The sequence below is a fragment of the Poecilia formosa genome, unplaced genomic scaffold (assembly GCF_000485575.1).
Source record: "Poecilia formosa unplaced genomic scaffold, Poecilia_formosa-5.1.2 Scaffold52, whole genome shotgun sequence".
In the NCBI taxonomy this organism is placed as follows: Eukaryota; Metazoa; Chordata; class Actinopteri; order Cyprinodontiformes; family Poeciliidae; genus Poecilia; species Poecilia formosa.
Genome location: NW_006799991.1, coordinates 873,261 through 885,893, shown reverse-complemented (window position 1 = coordinate 885,893; position 12,633 = coordinate 873,261). Strand labels below are relative to the sequence as shown.

General features: G+C 39.2%; 2 protein-coding genes across 6 annotated transcripts in view; both read left to right on the top strand.

Moving 5' to 3' along the window:
• Positions 1 to 262: 262 nt before the first annotated feature.
• Positions 263 to 7,108, top strand: soat1 (sterol O-acyltransferase 1). 4 transcript variants are annotated; one of them, XM_016671857.1, is made up of 16 exons: positions 263 to 411; positions 823 to 962; positions 1,792 to 1,850; positions 2,441 to 2,589; positions 2,733 to 2,792; positions 2,948 to 3,055; positions 3,189 to 3,474; positions 3,589 to 3,667; positions 3,866 to 3,950; positions 4,037 to 4,082; positions 4,166 to 4,295; positions 4,390 to 4,487; positions 4,574 to 4,672; positions 4,788 to 4,923; positions 5,005 to 5,150; positions 5,686 to 7,108. In XM_016671857.1, exons 2-16 carry the CDS (start codon positions 824 to 826, stop codon positions 5,773 to 5,775), a joined length of 1,710 nt encoding a protein of 569 aa, XP_016527343.1. In that variant the 5' UTR covers positions 263 to 411; position 823; the 3' UTR covers positions 5,776 to 7,108. The 4 variants fall into 4 exon arrangements, with proteins under 4 accessions (XP_016527343.1, XP_016527346.1, XP_007552742.1 ...); XM_016671860.1 differs by having other exon boundaries at positions 784 to 962; XM_007552680.2 differs by having other exon boundaries at positions 263 to 415.
• Positions 7,109 to 9,392: 2,284 nt separating this feature from the next.
• Positions 9,393 to 12,633, top strand: part of abl2 (c-abl oncogene 2, non-receptor tyrosine kinase) — a 31,072-nt gene continuing 27,831 nt past the window's right edge. The window contains exon 1 of one of the 2 annotated variants that reach the window (XM_007552675.2): positions 9,393 to 10,150. In XM_007552675.2, the coding sequence (XP_007552737.1) occupies positions 9,934 to 10,150 (217 nt within the window). In that variant the 5' untranslated portion in view covers positions 9,393 to 9,933. The remainder of the gene's footprint in view (positions 10,151 to 12,633) is intronic. The other variant, XM_007552676.2, reaches the window with a different exon arrangement.

Genomic DNA, 12,633 nt, shown 5'->3' with positions numbered 1-12,633 from the left:
CTTATTATTCGAATAAAACCGATAGGTTTTAGGTCAATGTCAATCACATACTTTAAAAAAAAAAATCAGTAGCAACATATGAATGCCTTTAACATAAATGTCTTTTTTACTGGTGTTTATATTTGTTCCATTGTACTCTGTGGCAGCCTGATAAAAACCAGTTGGGATTGCATAAAAATTTATTCTCACTCTTTTGAAACCCTGTTCCTCCCCCGCCGCCGTTGTTGGTGACGTCAAAAGGAGGAGAGATTTCGGCCAATCACCATCGGGGGTCCGGCTCATCATCTGGCCAGCGTGTGCATCATGGAGTGGGTGGGTGAACTCGCGTTGTCGATATTAGACAGAGACAGCTGCCTCTCTGTTTAGTAGCCAGGGAAAGCTTTGACAGCGAGGACCAGGCTGCGGAAGCGATTAAGTAAGTGAGGAAGTCGACATTTTTACATGTATGATAGGTGCCAGGTCGCCTGTGGTTGACCATAGAAGGCTAATTTGACTAGCTCTGTCATTCATACAGCAGCGATATTGTTTCAGCAGCAGTGAGCTAGGTTATGTTAGTTGTCCATTTGTAACTGCATGTTATCTTCGATAAGCTGGCGGAAGGTAATTAGTTAGCTATCTCTCTGTCCGCTGTTGAGAGGCTGCTCATGTGAGAGAGTGATTTCATTGTGAACTGAGTTAGCTTTGTCCGTCATTTAAAATCCTCCTCATTCCTTTCACTGGCATGTGAAGAGTAATGTATTTGCCAACTTGGCTTCTTTGTGGCATTTAACCTCTCCATTTCAGAGCTGCCTCAAATAAATCCAATCGTTTTTGCTTCTGTAGGATGGAAACCGGAGGAGAAAGTTTGCTCAGGTCCCGCAGCCGAGCCGTCAACAATCCGTCTACCTTCCCAGACTTGGATGGAGGATCTAGTCCTGGAAGACATCCGCATGGGAATGCCGATAACCGTATCACAAGCAATGGTGAGCAAATACCACGCACACACACACACACGCACACCTTGGGCAGATTGTGTAGGAGACACTAACCTCTGTTGCATATTTTTAGATGATTCACATCCTTCTTTTTAGCTTCAGTATATTTCCGCTAATGTTTTTTTAAAGACTGAACTGTGATGATCTGTTCCTCTTACTTTTGACCTTTGACACAGTTTTTGGTAGCATACAGTAGGAAGCAACAGTAGTCACACTACTTTACGACTTCAACAATGAAGTTTTTAAAGTTTTTGTTTCTCTGTTTTGATGCAAAACTTTACCCGTGTGGAAACAAATAAATTAAGAAGCCGTTCTCATTGTGTATGTCATTCTAATATGTTTACACCATCCTGGTACAGTGAAAACGACAAACTAAAAACATTGTATTTCTTATGCATGCCATTTTCAAATGTATTTTTCAGGTTTTCACATGACATACATGGGTGTAGTGCTACTTCACCCATGCTGACATCAATAAAAGACCGAAAGTGTCAATCATCAGGCATCTGTGGATGCTAATGACCTACAGTAACCTTAACTAGAAGTTGTGACGCTTTGGGATGTACCGGTTTTGTTATTTTGTTTCCCCAACTCAAATTACTCATGGTTCCACTGAAAGGTCTTTTAGCTCAGCTGACTTTGATGATAACCGATTTGAAGGATTGCTCATCAGAAGCTTTGTTGATAATTGAACATGCCAAATGTAGGTCTGTCCACAGCACAAAGCTGCATTGATATTCCAAATGTGATTACCAAGTGGCTTATGCTGTTCTTTTTGTTTTTTAACAGCATTTATCATGTGTCATTTCAATTTCAGGGAAAATTGAAGTGGAGCATGTGATCAGCAAAAAGCTGCAACTAAAAAAGAAAGCAGAGGTTAGTTGGTTCAAGAACTACACAATATATTCAGAATCACCACATAAATGGGTGATTTTTTTTATTTTATTTTATTGCTATTACAAAGGACCACTTGGCTGCAGTATTTGGTTAGGCTTTTGTATTTCAGCTGCAATACATTCAGTTGAATGGACTTTGAGCTTGATGCCCTCACTTCTGAGCATCTATGAACCCTAAATGAGTCATTTGGGGATCATTTTGATTATCTGTGAACTTGGGTAAAAAAAACAATATTGTGACTGAAACAAAGAACAGAAAGAGATCATTTGTATAAAAACTGACATTCAGTTAATTTTCTGCCTAATTTTTGTAAACCAGCTGGAGTGATGTCAAACCAGAGCAGAAATATACTGGAAGGATGATTACAAAAGATGTGTTCAGTTTGGCTAAAGGTTGAAAAAGTCCATGACGCACTGATCTGATCCATTGCAAAACACTTGAAGCTATGCTGATTTAGTACGTCTGCCCTTCTTTGTGAAAGTGCCAGTGACATACTGTGGAAGAATATTATCTCTTCTGTCAGTTTAAGTACCTAAGGAGGACTGTGTGTGCTTTTTTTGTTTGGCTAGGGCCTGAAGAGTGACCTGATGCGTCAGTTTGAAAGCCAAGTCCATGATTTTATGGACAGTCTTATTGAAGAATCAACCAGCCTCGAGTCCACACCTCTACCTGCAGCCTTCTCATCTCCACTGTCAGACAAGGAGAGGAGCAAACTTGGGTACTGCATTTCCTCATCAACCTTGAACCTCTATAAATGTGCAGACCACTTTCCTTTTGCCCGTTTTCTTCTTGTCATGATAGTAACCCGCTGACAAGAAAATATAAATTTAGCCCTTTTCTTGCCCGCTTTCCCTTCCGTAGGCACTTTCAGCCTCCTCATGGCCATGGGAAGCACTTTGTTACTCGGAGATCCCTGCTAGAGTAAGTTACATGCTTCACTATGCAAGTCATTCAAATGAGATTCTCTGTAATTTGAGTGCTGTATGGTAATTTGGTTTTCCTGAAGACTGCAACATGTTTTTTCAGGCAGCTGCACTGTGCAGCCCACTAGATTTATGGTGTGTGTTTTTCCACAGCGAGCTGTTTGAGGTGAACCACATCAGGACCATCTACCACATGTTTATTGCCCTGCTCATTCTCTTTATTCTCAGCACATTCGTGGTCGATTTCCTTGATGAAGGCAGGTAATACTGAATAATGTGAGCATTTGGTACTTGTGTTGAAAGACACCTTCATTTGTTTGTTCTTTTTTTTATTATTATTACCTAGACATCATAATAAACCATTTGCATGTTCTCTTAATCTCCTCTGCCTTAGGCTGGTCTTGGACTTTGACCTGCTGGTCTATGCATTTGGACAGTTCCCTCTAGTGGTGTGCACATGGCTTTGCATGTTCCTGTCCGTACTGCTGGTTCCCTACACCTTATTCCATCTGTGGTCACAAAGCCAGTCGGGCTCCCGTGGTCAGCAGAGGCTGTACACTTGGCTGTTTGGCTCTGCGTTCTTGCTCTACCAAGGCCTGGGTTTGGGGTTCCTCCCAACGTTTGTGGTGGTGACCAACAGTTTGCCGCCTGCTTCTTGCTTCATCGTCACCATAGAACAGGTTGGTGTACTGGTGAAGGTTTGTTTTTTATTCTGACTGAAATGTTTACCTTCATATTCGGTTTCACATTTCGATGTGCATGTTTTAATCTTGGAATATTTCTCTTTTTTTCAGGTTCGCCTGATGATGAAAGCTCACTCCTTTGTCAGAGAGAATGTGCCAAGAGTCCTAGCCTGGAAAAAAGACAAGACAAGTATGTTGTTATTTCACTTAAGCTTAATTATTGTTGTGTAATTTATGTATTAATCCTGCTTTGCAGAACAGACATATTTATACTAAGGTGAATTATTATTATTATAATAAGATGAAATGTTTACTAGTTGGATGACTTCAGAAGGAGTTGCGCTGGACTTATTGTCCCCTTTGTCATTCTAATTGCTGTCATTTATAGGCAGTGGACCTGTGGTTCCTCAAGTTTCCCAGTACCTCTACTTCTTGTTTGCACCAACTCTTATTTATAGAGACAAATACCCTAGGTAAACTGCCTTTCTTAGTCATTTGTCTAGTTTCAATAGTGGCTTCCTTCTCGGGCATAAAACAAATAATTTTTCTCTTCCACTAGAAACCCGGTGACCAGATGGGGCTATGTGGCCTCAAAGTTACTTCAGGTACTGAATTGTGCTTCTGTTGCATAACATTTGAAGCAAAAGAAAACTTTCTAACATTTCCGCCTCCCTTCAATGTTCCACAGGTACTTGGCTGTCTCTTTTATACCTACTACGCATTTGTGCGACTTTGCATCCCACAGTTTCGCAGCATCAGTCTGCAGCTGTTCAATCTGCGCGCCATGGTCCTTTGTGTCTTTAACTCTATACTGCCAGGTAAATTTTAATCAGATTTAAACTTTGTAATGAACTCTTGGCTTGAAATAATGAATTGTTGTGTTTTTTGGCTTTTGTTTTTTTTTGTTTGCAGGTGTTTTGGTTCTCCTACTGGGTTTTTTTGCCTTTCTCCACTGTTGGCTCAACGCTTTTGCTGAGATGCTTCGCTTTGCAGACCGAATGTTTTACAAGGTACTGCTGTCACCCTCTGACAGATGTTACCCAAGTACTCAAGTTATTAACAAAATGTGCATTAATTTTACGATTGCACGTTATAGGACTGGTGGAACTCAACATCCTATGCCAATTACTACCGTACTTGGAATGTGGTGGTCCATGACTGGCTGTATTACTATGTGTACAAGGACTTCCTTTTTGTAAGTGGGTTTTATGTTGAGATCCAGAACATTTCAGCATGATTGCAAGTATTTTTAATGTGAATAACAGATGTTATATAGCATCCACTTCTTTTTTCCGTTACTGTCCTTCCAGATATCTCAGAAGCGTTTCCGCCCAGCCGCCATGTTTTTTGTGTTTACCGTGTCTGCAGTGGTGCATGAGTACATCCTTGCAGTCAGCTTTGGATTCTTCTATCCGGTGCTTTTCTGCCTCTTCATGTGCTTTGGAAGTAAGGGGGGAAAAAATAATGTGTAAGGTTAATTTATCTGGTTGTTTCCAAGCCTCTCCTTAATTTTTGTTCTTTCAACAGTGATGTTCAACTTTATTTTCCACGATCGAAGGAAAGGCCCCATTTGGAACATATTAATGTGGACGTCCCTCTTTCTGGGTCAGGGGGTCATAATGTGTCTGTACTCTCAAGAGTGGTATGCCAGACGGTACTGTCCACTCAAAGAGGTAACACCAGGACTTTGAGATTTTGCACTTTACCTTCCAGGTATACATTGCACATAACTAATTTTAATGGGATTTTATGACTAAGTAGACCAAAAATGTGTGTGTGGAAGGAGAAAAATATAGATGGATTTTCAAAGCTTTCCATCAATTTAGATTCATGGGGAGTGTCTGTGAACAGCATTTTATAATCCTTACCTCAAAATTATTTTAGGTCTGGACTTTGACTAGGGCATTTTAACATGTAGAAGCTTTGATCTCAACCAGGGCCCAGTCCAGATGCAATATCTTGCAACTTTTAGACACATAGCTTTTCCAGCACACCTGAATATATAATTTTCCTTGCATGGTTATTTTGGGCAACTTTGTGTTGGTCTACCTTCCCTAAATCCCAGTAAAAATATAAGTTAAGTTTGTGGTTTGTTACCCGACTACAATAGAAGCAGTTTGAGAAGTATGAACAGTTTTTTGAGGCACTGTCGTTTTTTTAGCTGAAGTCTGAAATCAGTGCAGCTATTCATAATTGTTTCTGTTCCAGTCTTCGTTCCTAGACTTGCTGAAGCCTCGTTCGTGGAGTTGTCAGAGAGACCTAATGGCTGGACCCAATAAGATAAAATGGGACTACTGAGAGGAACTCCATCACCAATCAAGATGGACTCCATTGCTCTCCTCCCACGGTCATTCTTAACTTATTGCATTTAAAATTCATGAGTCCTACAATGTGTGAATGAATGTATTGGAGAGTATCTGCTGACATGCCAAAATCGCAACATCAAGAGTGCCTTATTTATTGAGTTTTCAACTGCCATTTCGCAACAGAAGTTCACATTTTTATGTAAAAAAAAAAATTGAAGCACAAACTTGAATTTTCTTTTCTTATGGGCCCATAATGCTTTGGGTCCACTGTGCAACCACTCCTTGTGCAAACAATGACATGGCAGCTCAATACAAACATTACACAATGAACACATTTTCTGCATGTTATGTAATGGTTAATATTTACCAAGGTAGTATGTTGTAACTTGATAAACTGTGAGTTATACTACAAGAAATGACCTTATTTTTTATTACTACTTGGACCTTTTTTTGTTAAATGTTTGATATTTTGGAATTCAAACATTCTCACCAGATATCTCACTGTAAACGAGATATGGTGGTCTTTGTATTATTGGGTGACAGGATATTAGTGTTGTATTTAATTATTCACTTATTAAGCAGATTAAGCCCAAATGAACTCTTTTCATCTACAATGTCACAACAACAAGATGCTTTTGTCACTTTAACAATATTTTTGCAAAACTCAAATTAAATACTTGGTTTACAAAATATTTAAGACATGAATGTTGCTGTAACTACTGATATTTTGCTGAATAAACTCAAATTATGTAAGTACTTGGAAGTAACAGACTATAGAACATGTTTACTATTTTGATATGCCTTGGTTGTAAGTATTTAAACCTATTTATGACTTCTTTGTGAAACAATTACTGTCAGAATTGCAGCTGGCTGCTTAACCGTCACAATGCAAATATTGCAACTTGAAAACCACAAACAGGCTTGCATTTTCAGATTGTCTATTTTTTTTGTAATGAAAATCATTCAAAAACTGATTTCAGTTATCAGAGAAATGCTGTTTGCTAGTCCTTTGATGATGCTGGAGTATGTTTTTTTTTTCTGTTTTTTTTTTTAGTGTTGATACACTGCTTTACTGCAGCGATTGTGGGTTTGGATGCTTGTGAAACTTGAATTGCACAACGCAAAGTAGAAACCAGCAATGCAGAACTTGAGACTTTCACAAAGAAAGCTGGATCACCACAAGGTGGCACTCTAGTAAAAGTCTTAAACTGCTCATTTGATCAAGAACAGATTCCCAGGATTATTTGGATTCCTAATGTGTAATAAACAAGTAACAGAAAAATATGTTTACATGTATGGATTAAAATATTTCAAGTTTCTACTCTAAATGTTTTTTGTTTTTTTTTTATAATGCCACTATGGGCTGCTTAGCTGTAAAATTATTGTTTGCAATATAAGTACATTTGAAAGCAGATTTGGCTACATGCCACTTTTGACTTTAATTTGATTATCAGTAGTCTTTAATCTTAAAATTGTAGACGTGCGAATTGTTCCAAATACATTAAAATTTAAAAACTAAAGAATTTCCATAAGTTTGTGCTTTTTAAATGCTATTTGCTGTGTAAATTTATATAAAACGGTTTTGTGCAAAAAATTTGGATTCATCTCTCATTCATTATGATTGAGAGATCCTACCCTTTTCAAACACCTGTGTTTGAAAAGGGTAGGAATTAGGAAATTGCAGATTTTTTTTTTTACATTATTTGCCTTCCAGTACCCAAGTTGTTTAAGCAACCTAACTGAATGTATAAGAAATTGATTGAACTCTACGGATGAGCCTGTGTTGTCTAAATCAAGTGGAAATTTATAAATTAAAATACTTTAATTTAGATCTTTTGTGATTGTAATACCAGCCGAAGGATGATGCGTTTCTGAAGTTCTATACCAAGTTGTTTTTTTGTTTTTTTTCATCAGATACATCTCATCTTCTGTGCAGACTTCGAATATAATTAGATACCAGTAGATAGTTTAGATAGTTTTTTTGGGGGGAGAAGCAGCCTCCACATATCCAGATTTTTTGAACGCAACCTGTTTCCCCTGTCTGATAGTGTCTCATTCTTACACGTAGATAGCTAAGACAGATAGACTTAGCTATCTATCCGTGCTACGGTAGGAACATCTGACAAGGTAGCACAGATAGTCAGAATACCAGACAGGTGTGTGTGTGTATATATATATATATATACACTATATATACACTATATATACACTGCTCAAAAAATAAAGGGAACATTTCACTTTAATTTTGTGTGTGTGGATCCAAATCCAGGCCTCCATTGGTTAATAAATTTGATTTCCATTGATGATTTTTGTGTGATTTTGTTGTCAGCACATTCAACTTTGTACAGAACAAAGTATTCAATGAGAATATTTCATTCATTCAGATCTAGGATGTGTTATTTGAGTGTTCCCTTTATTTTTTTGAGCAGTGTATATATATAAAACCCGCCACGTTAGCTCTGGTTTCGGAGCTCTATGTGAACCGCAGGAATAACTTGTAGTCTAGTGCAGAAGATTTAGCACATCATGTAGAGCCGGTCCAAGGCTGTATGAGGCCTGGAGCAGAGTTTGATCTTGGGGGGCCCTTTTGTTGCTAAAAAACATCAGCACCTCTAACAGCTTCTGTGTTAGATTTAGTGAAATCCTGGAGAGGGGAGTAAATTGGTCAACCTAAAAAGCAACAAATTATAATTGCAGTTTACTAATTTGTTTTTATGAACAAATAGAACTCAAACTCAGAGATTAAACTCAACATCAGATTGTAGCAATGGTAACAAAACAATCTATGAATATTGTTCTTTGAACTTTTACTAAGTAAACTTGTCAGCTCCTTAAAATCTTAAATTTAAATGTTAAACAATTTAAAATCTTTTAATTTATGTATGCTGAAACCATTAAATCAAATTCAGCAGCATTGATAATCTCAATCAAGAAATTTTACATTTATATATCTGTGGTCTATGTTAAAATATTAGCATTTATGGGGCCCCTGAAGTCCTGGGGGGCCTTATGGAGCTGTTGACTTAATTTGGACTAAACAAATAATTGATTTTCATTTTAATTGTATTTTTTGATTAGTTGTTTTTAAGACTAGTTGTGGGTTTATATAGTGGTTTACTGGCGATGTTTTCCCATAATATAATTACCCAGTAAAATTTGTACTTTTCCTGTCAACTTACATCTTTTAATACAAAAACACGATGGACAGCCTCCTCGGCGCCCTGACCACTGGGCTTAGCAAGTTTTCTGGGGGAAACCCTGATCTGACTGTGTAATTTCAATAAAAAAAACCTCTTTCACTCATCTGATACTATTTCATTCTTACAGATATCTCTGTATTTAAAATATTTTTTAAAAGGTATGATATTCTCATAAAAGGATTAGTGCAAACATCTGCGATAGCTTTTCATTTTAAATGGATAGGATGTTCTGATGAAGGAAGTGATATTTTTGTGTTTTTGTCATGTATATAAATTGTTCCAAAGCTATGCTAAGCATAACTCCTAAGCTTCCACTTCAGTCCCATCACTCAAATAATGTTGTACAATATATTTAACATTAACACAACCCGCTATAGTTTTCGGTTTATAAAACATGATGGCAGCAGTTTTGGACGCGTAGCACTGACTGACAGACTTAGCTATCTATCCGTGCTACGGTAGGAAAATCTGACGAGGTAGCACTAATAGTCAGAACACCGGTGTTTGCGCTGGAGCTGACAGGGGGCCGAGGCGAGCCCCCCGCCTTGTGCAACACATCCTTCTATTCTGCGGTAAAGATGGCGGCGTCAGAGGGGGCGCGCAGCGGCTCGACAACGGGAAAACGGCTCTGATTCGATCCACTTTGACTGCTTAAACTCTTCGGAGAGCTTTCGTTACTCCTCATAAATCATCTGGACCACCTGGATAGAGAAAATCGCTGTCACACGCCAGGGTTGTGATTTTATTGTTAGAGGCAGGCTGGGTGGGTTTCACTGGTAGCTGCTATCCTTAGCCGAGCCAGCTAACACGGGCTAGTTCACGTTCGTGGAGAACACCGGAGAGAGGATTCGGGCTAGGCCGCTGCAGCTTGGGGGAATGTGAACCGTAGGGACACGGTGGGGGGAGGTTTGCTTGCTTCGTCCCAAACGTCCTCACGCAAAAGTACCGGGATGGGACAGCAGGTTGGCCGCGTCGGTGAGGTTACATCGACCGGACTCCAGCCGCCACAGCCCCACGCGCCACAGCCACACCAGGGGAAGGGGAGCCGGGGGAGCGTCACCGGGAGGAGACCCCGGGAACCCGGCTGCAGCACTATGATACCGCCGGTCAGGACAACCGTGGCCAACCCGCCCGACCCAGGGATAAATATATTCACGCAGCATTCAGGTAAAGAGAGAGCCATATTTGTAAAGGTGTGGGTGGGTGTTTTTTTTTTTTTTTTTTTTTAACCCACATATTTCTTTGCTGCTGTTAAATCACTGCTAGCATTTCCATGCTATTTGTCAACGACGCCTTAGCGGAACTAGCTTTAGGGTCCAACCTTAGCTTTAAATACATCCTCTATTTACTTCTGCTTTTATCTATTGATTTTTGTAAGTGTGAACCTTAAGCGCGTTGTTCCAGCGTAACATAATAAGGCATGTGGTCTAATGATCCTCAAACCTTGTGAAAACAGCTATAGTAGTAGTTGAGTGCTTTCTGCTGTAGGATGTTCGCCCCTACAGTTCTTCGGATATCTGGTTGGGAAACACTGATTATTGCTTCCGGAGGTTGACATGCAATTCCACTCCATTTAACACACAATAGGATCCACATACCGCAGGCTTATATTACAATAGACAGTAGTTTTCAAAGGGTCACTTGATAGTGCTTAGTTACTTGGTAGAACTGATGCCAAGTTTAATCCAAGTAGATCAATAAAGCTAGATTTTGTGAAATCAAAGATTAAAGCTTTCCAAATATTATGTAATGCGTCTTTGACACAAAAGACCACATTCTTAAACTGATTTGAGCAAAGGTAGTTCCGGTCATCTGACTCGAAGCCACAGTTTTTCTGTCATAGTTCTGCCTGAAAGCTGTTGTTGTTCATTGGCAGTGAAATCTGCAGATCTTATCTACAGATGCACTGATCAGGCCTTTCCTGGTTGATGCAGAGTTCCAGTTTTCGTTTAGGTTTAACCTTCTGATTCTCTTTTTCTTAGTGACTACGCTAAGAAATATTGAAGTGAAAAACATTGTTCCAGGTCTTTGGTAGAGGTCTTAGTTTTGAATCTTACAGAAAATTAGTTACAAGATTGGTCCCCGTTTATGTATGAATCTGTGTCTGTAACTTTTATCTGGTTTATTTTCATCTTTAAAACTGTGCATTAGACTCCATGCTGATGGTTGTTGCACTTGTGGAATAAATATTGTTTTAGTTTTGAGTTTACACTCACAAAATAAGTTGTGGGAAAATATTTTCTTTGTAGGTGATGTTCCATAGAGCTGATCAGGTGGAAAACTGTGATTCTGATCTCTGGCTAACTCATTTCTGCATCTCTAATCTACAGGATTTTCTCTTTGAACTCTAGAAAAGCGGTGAAATGGCTTTTAAGTGAGGATGGCAAAATATCTCCTGCATGATCATCATTTCATACAATATGTACAGTGTTAGTCTTAACATCCTCCCAATAAATTTGTTAGCACATTTTGAGGATTCAGCCTTTTTGAGTGACATGTTTCTTTAAATAAATTATGGTAGCTTCATGTAAAATATGTAAAAAGAATAAGAAAATTGGCATAATTTTTCTTGTTTCCACTGATGACCCAGCCAATTAGGACACACAGAAAGTGCAACCTTTGGGAATGGAAAGCATTTTCAGTTCTTGGCTCTCAGAAGTCACAGTCCTCTCAGACAGCCAGACAAGCCCTCTCTGAGTGTAGCATGGCTCGCTGTCTGCACTGTTCTGCTTTCTCCCATGTTGAGGCGAGAGTGGCCTTTTTATAGCTACCAGGATGCTGTCACACAGCTCCTCTGCAGAGAGACTGCAACTCTTCAAAGCACACAATAATAGAACAAAGGCTCTTTAAGTGGGGAAGCTTGCTACTGTGCACTGAGGCCTCCAATGCTTATCAAGCTAATGTTGTATTCTGGTAGTCTATTGGTGTAGCTGTGATGAAGCAGCATCCCGTCCATCTTTGCAAGTGACAGCAGTTTCTATTTGAGCTATAGCAAATAATACATATTTTTTGGGAGTTTTTATTGTTAGTTTGTCAAGTTGCAGTTTAGATTAATTGAAAACACTTGAATAATTCTTCAATTCTGCACTGATGGAAAGCTTTGAAATGTACTAAATTAAACTCTGCTTACTACTAACAGTTAACCCTTTGGCCTGCGTACAAACTGTTTATCCTATCTGTCACTGTTATCATTTTCTTCTATCAAATTCTCAAAATGCAGCCACACAAAATGCAGCTGTTTGAAAATGGGTGAATGCTTCTTCAGTGCTCTCTTAACTACTTCCCTTTTCACTTCAAAATAAGAGTCTTTATGATCTGTCATTACACCCTGCCCCTGACTCATCTTGTCCAGTTTGATCTGTGTGTGGTGTTGGCTGATGATACAGCTACACTCTCTCCAAAGTGTTAAATTATTACAAACCCTGAATTTACAACTCTTGCACTATAATTGCCAATATATACCGGAATCCAAGCAGCCGTTTACCAAACATGTCAGTGCACGCGATTTTCAAGACCTACTTTATTTTGTGTTTTTTACATAAATTAACAACTGACCATACACTAAACCAGAGGTTCCCAAACTGTGGGGCGCGCCCCCTAGGGGGGGCTCCGGGTCATTGCAGGGGGGGCGCCGGAAGCCGTCTGGATGA

What these genes read in the sequence shown, in the direction of transcription:
- soat1 (XM_016671857.1), top strand. Translation starts at nt 824, where the DNA reads ATGGAAACCGGAGGAGAAAGTTTGCTCAGGTCCCGCAGCCGAGCCGTC. An exon ending in GATTTCCTTGATGAAGGCAG is followed by an intron (nt 3,056 to 3,188) that starts GTAATACTGAAT and finishes CCTCTGCCTTAG; the next exon opens with GCTGGTCTTGGACTTTGACC. An exon ending in CTTTAACTCTATACTGCCAG is followed by an intron (nt 4,296 to 4,389) that starts GTAAATTTTAAT and finishes TTTTGTTTGCAG; the next exon opens with GTGTTTTGGTTCTCCTACTG.